Source organism: Lepisma saccharinum, chromosome 12, assembly GCF_977018435.1.
Source record: "Lepisma saccharinum chromosome 12, izLepSacc3.1, whole genome shotgun sequence".
Lineage (NCBI taxonomy): Eukaryota > Metazoa > Arthropoda > Insecta > Zygentoma > Lepismatidae > Lepisma > Lepisma saccharinum.
Window position 1 is genome coordinate 64,799,220 of NC_139240.1, and position 18,777 is coordinate 64,817,996.

The 18,777-nt window shown below is 33.6% G+C and overlaps 1 protein-coding gene across 1 annotated transcript in view; it reads right to left on the bottom strand.

The window, feature by feature from the left end:
* Positions 1–18,777, bottom strand: part of PolrMT (mitochondrial RNA polymerase) — a 105,908-nt gene that overhangs the window by 47,788 nt on the left and 39,343 nt on the right. Inside the window, exon 11 of the mRNA XM_083132521.1 lies at positions 1,023–1,185. Within this exon, the coding sequence (XP_082988647.1) occupies positions 1,023–1,185 (163 nt within the window). The remainder of the gene's footprint in view (positions 1–1,022; positions 1,186–18,777) is intronic.

The window sequence follows — 18,777 nt, forward strand, 5'->3', positions numbered from 1 at the left end:
TACACCTTGCATGAAACGATGCTCTCGCATTCGCTGGCTGGCTGTCATTGGTGTGATGGTGATGGGAGGGGAAGCGGGGAAAATGTTGGTAACATCGGAAAGGCTCTGTTAACATGTGTTGGTAACAAATGTTGTTAACATTCTTTGGTCTTTACCAACTTCTTGTGGATAACAAAATGTCTGTTGCCAACACGAGAAATCTGTTGTTAACCTGAGATGTTGATAACAAATTCACAAGCATTTTTTGAAATGTTACCACCATGTTTTAGCAACCCCAGCGTAAATATGGCTTAATGGTACCTTGAAATAGCAGGATACATGAACTTGTTTTGGCCAGTTATTATCATAATTTATAATGTATATTCAGCAGCATCTCAAGTGGAAAACCTTAGCTGGCGGATATTTGGTTGAATCTTTGGGTTATGACTTATCATGGTGACAATGAGACAACTGGGGGATGATTAGCGAAAATTCTGCTAGCTGGGGAGATACTATCTTCTCAAATCCCCCATACTTTTGACCAGTGACTTCCAGTCAAAATTCAAATAGGAAATTGATTGATTTGGTGTTTGAAGTCCACTTTATGCACAGTAAGGCTAATCGGGACTGGACCTACAGTTTAAAGTGGGATCCGAACCACAATGTGCCTCCACCAGGTATTGAATCCGGGACCCCTTGATTACAAGGCCTCGAATAGGAAAAGAACACAAACTTTGAATATTTGAAATTCATTTTCACACAAGTGTGATTTTCTGTATTTAAACAAAATAGCTGAAAGCACATCATCATGGTGGCAGAGGCCACCGAAATTAATAGAACATTTAAAAGTAAGTTTCGTGGATATATCTTTAGTATCTTGTACGGTAGTTTTATTGCAAAACCCTTCATCGCACATATACAACTGAAACACAATAAACTGAAAAAACAGAACAATGCAAAGTGAATTCTTGACTTTACTGTGCATCTTCTATTTCATTAACATTCTTTAAAAACTCACTAATTAAGCCAAGTTATTAACTTACCACATCTGGACCTTCACAGTTTATATGCATTAACTCTTGCCACTTTTCCCTTGTGTTGGAAATGCCAGATCCTGAAGGGTTGACGTACCAATCAATAAAATCTTCATGTAACGTTTCAATTTTATTTAAAACACCGGTCTCTCGTTTGTATTTGACTTGGTACCTACAAAAGATGGAAAAAAATCATATAATCGAAATTATTGGACTCATAACTACACAACTAGAAAAATTAATCTCGTAATTAAATACAGTAAAACATCATTAATCCGGACCCCACCAAGTTGGACTTCGCTTAATCTGGACAGGCAAAAAAAAGAGAACTTCCCAAAGAAGAGGCAGTCAACCACTGATGAAATTCTGTTTCCCGCAGACTCTGTACTGTACTGTATAGTGTATTTAGGCCTATGCCCTTTAAATACACCATAATTAAAGGCACATATTTTTGGTAAATAAAAAAGCAAAATTTCGGTACAAAAACTGAGTCAATTTCGGGTTCAAAAGCGGTAAATAAAATAAAATATCGGTGTTATAGCGGTGAAAAATTGGATGAAAGGTGGTATATAAAAATACATTTTGGTTTTAAAATTGTGAATATAATCCTAAATTTGATTTAAAAACTACACTTATTCCACAGAATTAACATTTCACTTCTAATAGCACATTTATGTAGTTATCAGAGTATTAAGTTTATTTCTGTGTAAAGGAGTCCATTTTTGCTTCTCCAATATTAACAGCACAATTAATCATTTTTCCGGGAATTGCATAACTCTCAGGATAATTCAGACCTCGGAAGGTGTCGCTGCGACGCCAAGGGTCCAGGGTTCGAATCCCGGTCGGGCTTGGTTGTTTGTGAATGTCCATTCATCAATTTCATCATTTCATCACTCATCCCCATCTTCGCAAATTAGCCAAGAGGCACAAAACGCAAAGTAAAATAAACTAAATCAAATCAAAAATCAAATTGGAAGGTGTCGCGTCGGTATATAAACGGTAAATTTCGCTTTTTGCAGTTCATTTCGCATTATTTTGTGACAAAACATGATCACAAAATGCATCTCACACCTTTCAAAAACATGAAAAATTAACACTACAATGTGTTTTTTCAAATTTCGTCAAAAATGAAATATGCATGCCCCTAACCAAAATGAACATGTTGTGTTGCTATAAACAGGGTTTTAATGCACTTTCTACTGTTCTCTTAGGTTATTTCAGTTAATCCGGACTTTCGTTAAACCAGTCAACTTATCCCCCCCATTAGTCCACATTAACAACGTTTTACTACACTTCAATTTCAGTAACTTATTGTAAAAATTGTGGCTTGACCAGGGACTGGCAACCTATTAAAATATTCAACCAGGTGAGATATGCATTCTACTACAGTGTCCGAAAAGTCACGCAACCCGGTGTTTACGACCGTATAACGGAATAGCGAAACAGAATGAGAAAAAACGCTTTCTGCCAAGAGAATGCCCTGTATATTGGGAAAATTTAGAGAGACGAACATATGTAAGAACATGCATGTTTTAATAACAAATAAGCAAAGTGTTGCCAAAGGCGGAATTTTTTTTTTTTTTTTGCAAATTGTGTGTATTGATGCACAGAACTCACTGAGGTAAATTATTGCAACATTTCACAATACCAACGAACAATTTGGATGGCCATCTGTTGAATTTGAAAGAAAAAGAACTTTGACGAAGTTTCAAAAACATTGGACAAGGAAATAAATGGGCTGTTCCAAAAATCGATGTTTTCACAATATTATGAGGGACACTGGCAACACTGATGCTGTCACATGTCACTAACAAACGTGTTTCACCTCAGGCTATCACACCAAGGCACTTTTAACGACAAAGGAGAAAGTTGGTTATTCTCGAACATATGCAATAAATTACATACACCTTGCAACCCTGAAATGTGGGTACAGAAAAACGTGTATCAATTGTTATGTTTTCTGTGCCTTAAGTGGTTGCTGTTTGCCAGTCGTGTGTGTGTTTTCAAAATGCCATATTCTACACAGGAAAGAGTGTTTATTGTTGAAGAATATATCCAAACACGTCATATTCTGGCGTAAGAGAAACATTTAGTTTCCGACTACTCCCTCTCCAGATAAGTCTTCAATTTTTCGTCTTGTGCAAAATGTAATATAACTTGTATATGTATAAAAATGTATTTCTATTAAGGGTCAATCCATATCAAGTGATACAGGAAAACAAATATTGGTTGCTTGACCATTTTTAAAAGAAGTATATATTTCGTGTGGTGTGAGCCTCATAAGTTGACAGTTCAGAAGCACTGTCATTTTGTTGTTACTATCACTGATTTCAAGACAGAAGACTTCTTTTTTCATGGTGTACATCATTTTCTCCATTCGTAAGCATCAGTGGTAACCTTTCTATCTCAGCTCTAGTAAGTATTAGGACAATGAGACAAAATCTGTGATGTTAAGCACATTATAGGCTACAATTATATTTGTGTATAATATTCTAAATATTATTCCTTCGTAATAAATTTTAAGGTCAAAATTTGACCTTCCCATTTTACAATCTGTGATTTCTTTGAACTTCACAAACAGTTCATTCAGATTGCAAAGAATGAACCGCTTTTGCTTATGAACTTTCATATCATTAATTTTTATAGATAAACAGTCTCTCTCTTACTTGGACAGAGAAGACTGAAATCATCACTTTCATAAAACTCACAGACTTTAGTAATGGTAATCACGACCTTCCTTCCTCGGCTTATTGAAATGTACGGTCGGGATCGTATTCAAATTTTAAAAGAAGTAAAGAAAATATTTTCAATCTTTTACATGATAAAATACAAGAAGTTGAAGTTTAATATTTTATATGTTGTTAAATTACTGACACAAATATGTATTCACCTTTTAGTACTCATGGAAAATTACCAAATCGAGTATTAATGCACAATATATTTAAACAAAATTATACAAGTGAAATTGACAATTCACACATAAGTTCAGTACATTCAATTATATATATTTGAATAATGAAGCATAAATATCACTTTACATCAACCTTTTGACATATTTCAGGTTTATCTTTAATTTTATTACTTCAAGTCAAATTGTATCTAAGAAGAATTACTTCCGATCTTTTGCAGATTTGTACGACGTAATTCGGCAAGAAATGCTCGATAATCAATCAGCGAAAAACAAGACGAATTATGTAAATAATATGTTCAATTCACTTTCCACATCCCAACTAAGCACTTTTGTACATTTACGAAAATAGGCCTTTCATTTAAAGTATCTACATGCATGTATAATATTTATTCGTAGATTCCTTATAAAACGAAGATGGCTGCCATTTTATGTGATTCCAGCCGGTCACCAAATTTATGTCCTTTGGACCTTTTACGCCTTTAGCGATGAAGTTTCAACTTTTAAAAGTAAACATAATACTTATCTGCGCTGATATGCTTTAAAATATCGACAAATCTTCCTTTTTAATCAAATTCTTCAAATTTCACTTTCCGAAACATTTTTGTGACTTCTCGTCAGTCCAAGATGATCTTTTAGATGAAGCAGTGTATCCAAACTCACACTGTTACAACTTTTTGCACAGTCTACAAACTTGCGAACATATTTCAAGTGATAAATTTTGAATTGTACAGTTATTATACATTAAATGCTTGTAAAATAGATTAGATGCAATAAAATAGATATTACAATATTCAATTACATGTTTACGTATTTTATTTTCACCTTTTTCAGTTATTTTAAGTTCTACAATTTTGGTGGGAAAAAGGTTAATTACGCGCCACTTAGATTTTTCCCTTTCTATGAGTTGGCCATGTTTCACTAGTTTAGGATTACTTCCAAGTTTAGGATTACTTTTCAAGGCGCTCTTTTTACCAAATCGTAAGTTTATTATCGAAATTCTGCCAAAAATTAATTCAAATAGTTTGTACATGGTAATAAAACATATTAAATGCATGTTTGTGCCCAAATATCAATGAAAGAGCAAAATAAAGCTATAGAAACCAAACATATGTGCAATTATGCACAAATTGGCAATTTTCATGATATCTCACTAACTGAAATACATCGCTGAGATATTAAAATATAGCAAATACGTGTAGTTTACATACGTACTCCAATTATAACAAAGCCAAAGTGATGCAAATTAATTTTCTACAAATATGAACTACCAAAAATGAGCTTAAATCTTAGATTTCAACTGATAAAAATTATTTTATTTTTCATGCTATGATGGTATTCATTCTGATACCGTCATACTGGCGCCCAATGGGCTTACCCACGCCAAATTATAAATTACAATTTACTAAAGTTGTAACAACACATGAGATCATAATAAGATCTATTATTTCAAAGAAACCAAGATAACAATAAGAACATATTAAACATACAAGAACATTCTACGCTTGTTAAGAAACAATAATATCACTATTTTTGTAAACCTGAGAGAGTCTTAAGGAAACTTCTCCCTGTGTCATTAGTGTGCATGGTATGTGTTGTTTTTATGAATACAATAGTGTGTGCGAATAAACTTTTTCATGCATCATCCTTCAGGATAATATGCATCCTTGTGATACATGTTAAAACTGATAAGGAATATCTCGTACACAGAAATATGCTATCTAAATCATCTAACAATATACTGTCCTTGTCACTTGACGAGATAATTCGAAAGCAAAAACATAAGTGTTACCATACCGACACCAAATAGTCATACATTTATAGGAATAACACTAATGAATTCTTGTATTAATATATAACCCTTAAAACTTTTCTGAACCAAACTGTTCACAAAGACCATGGTATAAGGATATACCAAATTGCATGAAAATTGTAGTTCAAACAGAACTATATTATTAGTGTGAGGTGTAATGATGTTGTAAGTATATTATCTTATAAAGTGTTACATCAGAGTGTATGCATAAATTTGCATTGTGTGCTATCACGTGTTATTTTGTGTTGATAAAATCTCAATAGGATCAGATCATTATGTCTGAGAGTGTACATATGTGAACTTGTATTTGAGTGAAATTCTCATAACAACATGAGTTACTGTGATGAATCATGACATCACTAGAACAAAACGTTTGAGTGTGTACATATGTAAGTGTTTACTTCGTATAATCTGTGTTAGTGTGCTATTAAGTGTAGAGATAATCATAACATTACTAGAGTGAAGTGTTTAAGTGTATACATAAGTGGTTGTGTAATCTTAAACAAGACATCACAAGATTGGAATATGACAATGTGTACATAAGCGAACGTGCACTATATATCTCTAGGACACCCGTTACTCAAGACGAGAACGATAAAATACAGTTTTCAGGAACAGAATATACACTAACACGAGCGTCAGACACAATATCGTCTATGTCGCTGGAGGAAATCATAATGCCACAAGAACAGAAGATTCTGAACAAATATCGTCAAACTCTCTAGACGAGATAATTAGACAACAAAAGAAGAAGAGTCTAAATGAAACAACAATAAATGGCTACGTGTCTATAACCTATATATTAAGAATTTTCCAGCTCATCATTTATGTGAGAGAGAGCTACAAATATCATATAACCATATTCAAGTTGAATAAATGTAAAGAACAAAATTAAATAACTTGTATATTAAGAAACTTTAACACGTTTCTGAGTTGAACCATTATTAATGCGATATAATGTTATACTAAAATACACGAAAAATTAAGTTTAAACTTTGAAGTTATGGTGAAGTTCAATAGCATATTAAGTATTAGGTGTCAAATGACAAACAAAAGCAAAGATTAGTACGTTGACACATTTGTAGCTACATCCTTTCTAGTAGAGTAAGCTACAAAAATTTATACATCAACACTTTAGAGAAACGAATACAAAACATGAAATTATTATAACTTATTATTTATATGATAGATTAATCACAAACTACACCACTCATAATATGGCTAATGCACAAAATTATTACCAATCTTCACCATTCAAGATAGATGGTTACTGTTCATTACATGTTGACAAACAAGAAATACCTAACAGTTATATACTGTTCTGAACGAAAACTTTGTTGAAAGGAACTTCACACTGCTGTGGACGTGAGAAAACTTTCGATTGTAACTTAAACCAGTACTTTTAGAGTATACTTAATGTCAAAACTGTATGCACTGCTATCTCAAGTAGCATGACCATATACCAGATGTAAATGTTACTAATTTAAGCAATCATCACCCCAACAGGTCAGGTGCTATTGAGTATGCGAAATATTACATGAAGTCAATCTTAACTTTCCAGCACTACTCGCTTGCCCAGTACAAATAATGTCTTATTACTCACTTAATCTAATCATACAAAAAGAAACCGCTCGAGTAAGGTTTCAACTTTTGAAGAAAATGTACCATTCAATATCCTATGCTAATAAAATTATACACTTTTCATATTAAGTTTTTTGTCAACCTTCGCCATTTAGAATAAAATGGTTAATACTCAATAATATTGACAAAAAATATTAATAACATTTTTCATATTCAGTTTCTTGAGTGGCACTATAGGACTTACTTATTGCCTTTTACGTGAACCTACCCCAAGTTTTTATGCTCTAAGGCACAACCGCATGTGCAACGAGCTCGGATCAACTCATGGATCTCTTGGCTTACTTTTTGCAACACACAGTGAGTATTTGATTCATTTTATGGAATCAAATAACTCAAAATAATTCACATTAAAATTAGCATTTGGATTTTTGGTATCATTCCCTGGGTATTATAAACCAAAACTTGAGTAACTTGTACCTTAGACAAATAGGCATAAAATTACATATTATCACAGTTCAACTATCAATTATTGCTAAAGTGTGACATTGATGCACTGAATTGTTTCATGTATTATTTAGTATCTCACTGTCCATGAGGTAAATCCTAACAACTAAATCTAAATTATTACTATAATAAAATATATTTAAAGCACGACCATTTATAAGCCAACCATTAAAAAAAATTGAATAACTATGATAGTTACTTAACACATTAATATTTTATACGAGGTGTGCCACCAATTTTAGGCCAACCTCATTAATGGTAAGTTTGTTTCAAGAACAAACTGTGCACCCATCTGTAATGACAGATGAAGGAAAATCACTTTTTTCTTGCATTGTTTGATCAAGTATATGTTGCACCACATCTTTATGTGTGCTACTTGCCTTTAGCAAAGTGTTCAACCAAGAAACTTTCTTGTCCTTGGAACATTTCCACAATTTTACATGTTCAATAGCAATGTTTTCCAGAAGAATCCCATCACTGCAACGTAAGGCAGATATACGAGAGTCACCAAAGTTTTTTATACATAAGTATGGACCTTCATACAGAAAACAATATTTTTTAATTGGATTATCATCCATATCTCTTTGTCTATTTCTGATAAAAACAAGATTTCCAGAAGAAATTGATATCTTATCTTGTTGTTTACTATTCAATTTCTTTAACTTATTTGATCTAGCTGCATGACTTTTAATCTGAGCCATAAGCAGTTTGTCATTCCATGACTGATGTGTACCATCATCAAATATGACATTTCCTATTTGTAGGTTAGGTTCCTTATTTAATCTTAACTCTATCGGAGCGAAACCAGTTTGTGAGGAAATAGTATTGTTTAACCAATGCAAAGCCATGGATACTTGCTGGGGCCATTTAGCATGGTTATCGATGCACAATACTCTCATTAAACGGTTAAGTTCCGAATGATACCGTTCAACCATGTTGGATGAAGGGTGGTAAGGTGGAGTAAACATAAGTTTGACACCATATTCTTTCATTTTAGAATTGAAAAGACATGAACGAAACTGTGGTCCATTATCTGAAATTATTTTTTCTGGAATGCCCAGATGTACAAAATATACTTGACACAATTTATTCAGTACCGTAACAGCATTGCTGTTTGTCACTGGATATGCCACCAAATACCTGGAAGCTGCATCCAATATAGTAAATAAGAAACGCTCACGTTTAGGACCCATGGTGAATGGACCTTGTAAATCAATGAACAATATTTTTCCAGGCTTGTCGGTTATGTGTACTTTGGCTAAATGTTTAGACGGATGCTTATTCGGTTTAGTGCGAATGCATACATCACAGTCTGCTACATATTGTTGTACATCTTTCTTCATACCTTTCCATTGGAAGTATCTATATATCTGAGAAAGTGTACGATTAGCACCAAAGTGTCCCGATAAGTCATGAAATTTATTCAATATTGATCCTACTAATGTAATTGGAACACAAATTCTAATTTTTTGCACGTTATGAAAGTCTCTAACACACAAAATATTGTCCCTTAGAAGATAACGATCATTCCAAGTCCTACTTCTTGGATTATCATTAAGTATTGAAGAGTGCAAAATATATTGCCTAATTTCCTTCAATTCATCATCTTTTTCTTGGGCTAATATCAAATCTTCTATATCAATGAAAGGTTCTACTATTTCCTTAAATTGCAAAGAATTTACATGATACAAGAGGTCTTCCTGCATCGGAAATGTCCTACTTAGAACATCAGCAATTATATTTTCCGACCCTTTACAGTATTGTACTTGGAATGAATACTGTTGCAATTGTACAAACCAACGAGTTAAACGTGCATTCCATGTGTGCGCCGTTTCTAACCAGGTAAGTGCTTTGTGGTCAGTTATGATAATAAAATGTCTGCCTTTTAATAATGAACAGAACTTATCAATAGTAAACAATATGGCTAAAACTTCCAATTCCGTAGAAGTATATGATTTTTCATAACTTCTGAGTAATCTACTCACGAAACCGAGAGGTTTGATGTTACTATCAATCAGCTGATAGCAGTATCCTGCAACACCTATTATTGATGCATCAGTTTGTACATAAAAAGTATATAAAAAGTTAGGAAAAGATAAAAGTACTTGTTCACTAACTTTATCTTTTAGTGTTTTAAAAGCTGTAGAAGCTAGGTCATTCCATTGCCATTTCTTACCAGCCTTCAATAAGTCATACATAGGTTGTGCTATGATGGCATAATTTTTTATGTATTTGCTCAACCAATTAAAACAACCTAAGATTTTTTGCAGTTGCTTAACCGAATTGGGCACAGGCAAATTCACAATGGAATCCACATATTTAGGATCTTTCTTATACCCCTGGGAAGTAATAATGTGACCTAAAAATTTTATTTCTGATCTACAAAACTCACATTTTTCTAGTTTCAACGTCATGCCTGCCTGCTTCAATTTTTCAAGAACTGTTCTTACATGCTTTATGTGAGATGTAAAATCCTGAGATTTTATGATAACATCGTCAACATAAACTACCACGAAATCTCTACAGTCCTTAAGCACACGATTTAACGCATCGACGAATACAGCTGTACCATTTACCGAACCAAATACAACTCTTTTAAAATGATATAAGATACCTTCGAACATAAACGCAGTATATTTTCTGCTGTCAGGATGTAGATTTATTTGCCAAAAAGCGTTCAAAAGATCCACCGAAGTGAAGTATTTACAATTTTGGAATTCAACTAATAGTTCTTGTATCTTTATGGGATGCACTTGTATAAGCTTAACATGTTGGTTTACTCGTTTGAGATCAACACATAAACGGATACCTCCCCCAGATTTAGGAACTACTAAAAGTGGAGACAGATATTCTGAATTAGACAACTCAATAACATCCCAATCAAGCATGATTTTTATTTGTTCACGTACTTGATCTCTATAAGCAAAGGGTATAGGATAATTTTTGCCTACAATAGGTAGATCTGTATCTAAAACCATTTTGTGAACGTAATCGTTACACAAACCAGGCTTATTAGAAAATATTTCTTGATATTCGAGTAGTAACTCTATGAACAAAGTTTTTTGTTCGTTTGTCAGCGAATCAGCCTTATTCATGTATTCTTCAAACTTAAGTAGGTTGAACTTGGACTTATCCTCCAAGCCATTATACTTACTGACATGAGAACACTCAAAATAACATAAATTTTTAGCATCTTCAATAATTGGCATAAAGCGCGCAAAAGTGCGTTCTTCATCGGAGCCACATGTTATTGTTTGATCTTTAAAGTTTAATGATGCTTGAAGTGCATATAACACATCTAATCCCAATATTATATCCACTTGTAAATTGTGAACCACCAAAAACTGAACATAACATTGTAAATTACTTATTTGAATGATCAGTTTAACCATACCTAATACCTTGGTTTTCTTATTACCAGAAAAATCTACCAATCTCACATTATCCGCAGGTGTGAGCCTGGGTCTACTAGCCTTAATATTAATTTCTTTCCAAATAGTATTAGAAAGCAGACTAATTTCTGCGCCAGTGTCGCAGAGAGCATCATAAAATTTATCAAATATTAGAACTTTTAATTTTGCAGTAAGAGTGTTACCGTTGAGAGCATTAATTGGTGTTGGAATTTCTTTTGACTCATATTCATCACAGTTATGAAATTCTTCCCATTTCCCTAAATTCATGCTATCAATAGTGGGATTATTAACTTGACCTTCATTACCCACTTTAAAACAAAGGTCGCTTGTTAGTTTTCCTGCAAGGACAAAACGTTATCCTCATCGGGATAACTATCAATGCTGTTTGCATCCTTAAAATGATTAACATTGACATTGTGCACGGTAGCTTGCACTTTTATATCTCTACCCACTTTATCATTAGATGTACAAGGTGTAGTACCAAAACCCATACTGTACAAAAATTGTTTAACCTTAGTCATTCCCGCATAATTCCAATGTATCATATCTACTCTACCTCTGGACGGGTGACCAAGGAATTTCTGGTACAAGGAGTTATCTATGCGGTCATTGTCCAAGAAGAATATAGGTGCTATATTGTACACTTTTACTTTAAACTCGTCGTGTAGTGACATCAAATACAGATTGAAATTATTCCATGTCTGCCACAAATGTTCATTGGGAGATGACATATATTTAGGAAGAGGTGGCAAACACAGTATCGTAATTTCAGCACATCTAGATTTCAACGTATTCAAGAGTTTGCTGAAAGACACTTGCATTTGTTCGAAGCTGCGTTTCCTAATTAAATCATTGGTACCTATCAAGACCAATATTTTGTCTGAGAGTTTCTTAGCATTTGATACACGCCTATGCAGATCATCAATGGTTTGTCCCGAGACACACAAACCTATGAATCTGGAAGCAGATTCATTCACATTCCATCTATAACCTAAGATACTGTTAGCGTATCGTACTAGCATACTGTCACCGAGTAATTGATAATCTCCTAACTTAGGAACAAACTCACCTAAATCACAATGATGATTATTATTTACTTCACTTGAGCGTGCATTATATTGAGCTTTGGTAAAAGGAGGATTTTCAACCGCTTTGATGCTCAAGACACCTCCTGTATCAGGAGCATCTAAGAGTTTTCCTGCCTCGAACCCAAATTTACATTTCTAGAAATCTGATCATTTCTTACCCATGTCCTACCATTAGCATAGGATTTACGAGCAGATCCAACTTCATTATTAGACCTTAAGTTTCTTAACCCATTTCTGTTAGACATACTTCGGTCATTTTGCTCCTTAAACATAGACACATTAGCTACCTTCGATTTGTTCTTTTGGTTACCATAAGTTTTACTAGAATCCATATACCTAGTTGAATTATTTTTTAAAGATTGAAAATTTTCTATGACTTGCAAAGTCTGTCTTAGTGTGTGAATATTATTCACCACCAAGTGTTCACTTATTTTGTAAGGTAACAATGAAGATAACTGAGCAATAAGATGTGCTTCGTCAGCATGTGGTTGTATAGATTTCAATTTTTTATAATTCTTATTCGCAAACTGCAATAAGTTCTCTTTGCTGTCTTTGTCATAAGGTAAATTTAGAACTTTAGTTAAATTTACAGATTTCCACCTATCGTTTTGATAATGGGATAAGAAATCCGTCTTAAACTCAGCATAAGTCTTAAACTTTAATTTATTTTCAATGTACCAGGTACGCGCACAATCTGTGAGCAATTTAGGTAAATAATTCATATACTCACTCTCATGTATATTGTAAATTTCCAGGTTTTCCTCTACTTTTTCTAAAAATTCAGATGGTATAATGTCTGTGGAAACACCATCAAAATGAGGGAAGTGCCTCAAATCTTGCGGCTTAATTATTGGCTTATACCTAACCTTTGATGTATCTCTTATCGGATCAACTTCCGAATGTTTAACGTTTGGAACATTTGTCGGAGGAGTTATGTGAGGAGTATTGCTTACATTCTGTCCAACCCTACTAGTTAACCTGTCACGTTTTAACTTATTTCTCTTATTAGCTAGTCTAGTATTACGATACGGACCATCATCTACACATGTACTATCATGAACTGAGTTGACACTACAATCAGTTTCCGAATCAGAAATTGCACCCGAAAGGTGTCTACATTTATTGTAGTCATGTGGAATGTAACCAACACTAGGTCTACTTATACCTTCATGGCTTTCACGATTTAGATTAGCCTGCCTATCATTAAGCTCACGAAAAACATCTTGCTTTGAATTCACTTTTTCATTCTTCGATGTCAAATTTGTTCTAACCGTAACAGGAGTCAGTACATTATTGACCATGGTTGTTAAACTTGACTCAATCAGAGACATAGCCTTTCTAATGTTGACATTTAAATGAGTAACTGCACCATCATTAAACATGTCACTATTTTGTACAGTATCAGTCTCATGTAGGCAATTATGGACTTCGCTTTTATTGGTAAAATTAGGTGAAGGTTTGGAAGACATGATAACATGACCTACGTCATCGGAATCATAATCAACAACACACTTATCATAGCGATCACCCTTAGCTGTCATATTCATTAACGGTTTTTTGAACTGTAATTGATCTATTGTACTATGATCCTGACCTAAATTTTTACTAAATTTACTCAAAGACATTTCATTCTCTTCACAAGCTTGGTAACATTTCTCTAGCTTCTTGTCAAATTGTCTTGTCAGATCGTCAATCACACTCTCGATTTTATTATCTACATCTTCCGCTAATGATACTAATTCAACGTTTACCTTTGTGTCGAGCATATGCAAACCTTTCTCTACCTTTTCATATCTAAGCATGCATTCGTTTCTAAATTGACCTATGTCAATTTTAAGATCTTTGAACTCCTTGGTATGAACTTTGTTTGCTTCTGTTAATGCATGCAAAGCTGCGTCCACCTTTTTGTTTTGATCTGCTTGCACCTGCAAAGCCGTATCAATTTTGGTGTTTTGCTCTGCTTGTACTTGCAAAGCAGTATCAAATTTACTATTTTGAGTGTCTAATTTACTATTTTGAGTGTCTAATTTAATATTTTGTGCATTAATCAACGCTACTATGTCTGCAAGTGTGAAATTTCTTTCGACAATTTCCGTCATTGTTAATGTGCTTAATCAGATTAACAAAACAAATAAAGAATTCAACTACTTAAATATTTCACTCCCTATTAGTTAAGAAACAAGATGAGTTTCAGTTATTTTACATATCAGAGACGAATTGACTTTTGATATCAACAAATTGAATTTCAGTTATTTAATAGTAACTGAGACTAAACATGAGTCTCATCAATCTAGTATCACCATGAGACGAATATAGTTACATTAATCTTGATGTAATCGATTCTTTATGAGACTTTCCAAAAGCACAAAAATGAGTCTCATATATCTTAATATCATGAGACAAAAAACAATTCTGAACTACTCAGGAGACATAAGGCGCCGTAAATGAGTCTCCATAATCTTATTATCACGACCTTCCTTCCTCGGCTTATTGAAATGTACGGTCGGGATCGTATTCAAATTTTAAAAGAAGTAAAGAAAATATTTTCAATCTTTTACATGATAAAATACAAGAAGTTGAAGTTTAATATTTTATACGTTGTTAAATTACTGACACAAATATGTATTCACCTTTTAGTACTCATGGAAAATTACCAAATCGAGTATTAATGCACAATATATTTAAACAAAATTATACAAGTGAAATTGACAATTCACACATAAGTTCAGTACATTCAATTATATATATTTGAATAATGAAGCATAAATATCACTTTACATCAACCTTTTGACATATTTCAGGTTTATCTTTAATTTTATTACTTCAAGTCAAATTGTATCTAAGAAGAATTACTTCCGATCTTTTGCAGATTTGTACGACGTAATTCGGCAAGAAATGCTCGATAATCAATCAGCGAAAAACAAGACGAATTATGTAAATAATATGTTCAATTCACTTTCCACATCCCAACTAAGCACTTTTGTACATTTACGAAAATAGGCCTTTCATTTAAAGTATCTACATGCATGTATAATATTTATTCGTAGATTCCTTATAAAACGAAGATGGCTGCCATTTTATGTGATTCCAGCCGGTCACCAAATTTATGTCCTTTGGACCTTTTACGCCTTTAGCGATGAAGTTTCAACTTTTAAAAGTAAACATAATACTTATCTGCGCTGATATGCTTTAAAATATCGACAAATCTTCCTTTTTAATCAAATTCTTCAAATTTCACTTTCCGAAACATTTTTGTGACTTCTCGTCAGTCCAAGATGATCTTTTAGATGAAGCAGTGTATCCAAACTCACACTGTTACAACTTTTTTCACAGAATACAAACTCGCGGATACATTTCAAGTTACAAATTTTGAATTGTACAGTTATTATACATTAAATGCTTGTAAAATAGATTAGATGCAATAAAATAGATATTACAATATTCAATTACATGTTTACGTATTTTATTTTCACCTTTTTCAGTTATTTTAAGTTCTACAATTTTGGTGGGAAAAAGGTTAATTACGCGCCACTTAGATTTTTCCCTTTCTATGAGTTGGCCATGTTTCACTAGTTTAGGATTACTTCCAAGTTTAGGATTACTTTTCAAGGCGCTCTTTTTACCAAATCGTAAGTTTATTATCGAAATTCTGCCAAAAATTAATTCAAATAGTTTGTACATGGTAATAAAACATATTAAATGCATGTTTGTGCCCAAATATCAATGAAAGAGCAAAATAAAGCTATAGAAACCAAACATATGTGCAATTATGCACAAATTGGCAATTTTCATGATATCTCACTAACTGAAATACATCGCTGAGATATTAAAATATAGCAAATACGTGTAGTTTACATACGTACTCCAATTATAACAAAGCCAAAGTGATGCAAATTAATTTTCTACAAATATGAACTACCAAAAATGAGCTTAAATCTTAGATTTCAACTGATAAAAATTATTTTATTTTTCATGCTATGATGGTATTCATTCTGATACCGTCATACGGTCTCTGGTTCATGGTGCCAACACCATGCCTCGTTCCTAGTTCTGGTAGAATGCCCTGATCTTTCACCAGTTCTCTTGTCAAGCTTACTAGATGCTCAAGTACATTGAATGAACTCTGTAGCTATTCTCTTTCGAGTAAAAGACTTAGGTAGCAGATTTGTGATTTTCACCTTCCCCTCTTTGTCTGCCATGGCATATGATGCCATTTCCCTCGCTATAGATCAGCACCCCTTGGCGATAGAGGTTTGAAACCTTCAATGGAGAAGCGGGAAAGTCTGATAAGTATAATGCATGGTTGCTCAAAATCCAAAATTCGTTTACACAGTAACATAAAAATAGGAGGCATTACTTTTCAGCATGCCCTCGTATATATACTTTATTGCCGATCCATTTGAGGATTGTAATGTTGTTCATTCACATTCCAAATTAAGGTTTGCAGAATTTTAACACAAAATATGTTAATATGAAATTAAATTAGGCATACATTATTTAATGCAAATTATATGACAAATTGAATCTCAAACTAAAAATTTCAACTGAAGTTACTTATGACAGAGTACTGTATTGTGTACAAATTTCAGATTTTTAAACAACTGCCTACCAGAGATATTTAACCCTGAACTTGGATTTTTTTAACAAAAAGTATCTGTTTAAGACCCTGTAGAACAAAAATTATTAAAGTCTCAAGCTTAAAATAATTTTGACATACATATTGGTACACAGGAAATTGCAGATAATATTTTGAAGTGTACCTTCCCCGTAAAAAATTGTCCGAAAATGATATTTTGAGTAGATAGGATACACAATTTTGACCTTGAAATTTACTATGAAGGAATAATATTTAGAATATTATACACAAATATAATTGTAGCCTCTACTGTGCTTAACATCACAGATTTTAACTCATTGTCCTAGGACTTACCAGAGCTGAGATAAAATAGTTACCGCTTATGCTTATGAATGGAGAAAATGATGTACAACATGATAAAAAAATGTCTGCCATCTTGAAATCAGTGATAGTAAAAATAAAATAACAGTGGTTCTGAATGGTTAACATATGAGGCTCACACCACACAAAAAAATATACTTTTTTTTAGAAAAAAATGGTCAAGCAACCAGAGTTGTACCACTTGATACGGACTGTCCCTTCATTGATTCATTATTACGCATGTATAATGTGCATGTGTGTATAATGCGCACCCTGGTTTTTGATGGGCAAAAGATCAATTATATCTCATAAACACTATCTACCAAAAAGTAATTGGGCACCTATGATGGTGGTTAATTTAGTATCTAATTTGAATCATTTAGTATCATTTAGTGGGACCACTGGTGGTTGTTCGTGGCACAATGAACTCACAGGCATACTGTACAATACTAGACAATGAAATGCTCCCAACCTTGTGGCGCTTTTACGGAATGGACCCCTGTTACTTCCAGGATGACAATGTTAGGTGGCATTTTTCGGAGGCTACTATGCAGTGGTATGCCAACAACAATGTTCACTGATTGGTCTGGCTTGCACAGAGTCCTCATCTCAATCCCATAGAACACCTTTGGGAGGCATTGGACTGGCGGGTGAGGTCTCGGGAGATGCGGCCAAATTCCATTGTTCAACTGAGTGACATCTTGCAAGAGGAATGGCGACACATTCCAATGGACGTCCTCCACAAACTAGTCGAGAGCATGCCTGACAGACTGGCTGCTCTTATAGCAGCAAGAGGTGTCTCCACGAGGTTCTAACAGGGTTCGTACCACCAGACAACCATTTTGTACACGTGCCCAATTACTTTTTGGTAGATAGTGTATAATGCGTAGTATAATTCAGGTTCACAATGGCTTTCTTAGTTGTAGGTTGCAAAGCTGTTGATATGCCAATCAAAAGTGAATGACGATACCTATTCAACGAGTCACCTATTGCTATGTGGACCACAAGGAGAATAACCTCTAGTGTAAACAAGCAAAGTGAAAAATCGTAGGAAATGGACTTCAAACTTTTATACATGGTTTTGCTCATTCCAACTTCACTTTAAAAAAAACAACAACTTCAAAATATATACTTTTTCCATGACTACGTATCATTTATGCGAGGCACATTCAGGACCCTCAAACTAGCCGTTAGCACCACAAGGTTTCTTCCATTAAGGCATTTACACACTCCTTATATATCTTATTATTTGGCCAGTAATACATTTTAATTACTATTTTCTTTTTCCTTATCTTTTGTTTCATCCAGAGTACCATATAAATCAGAACATTCCTTCATTTTGTGATGAACTTACCCAACACCATTAGTGTCACCATCTTGAAAGGAATACTGTTGTCATATTCAGAAACTGCAGAATTTAAGCTTTACAACAATATGTAACATGATAGGGTTCCGTAAACATGAATAATCAATGCAAGTGTCTCACAAAATCATGGAACGACCTTGTACAGCTTCACATTG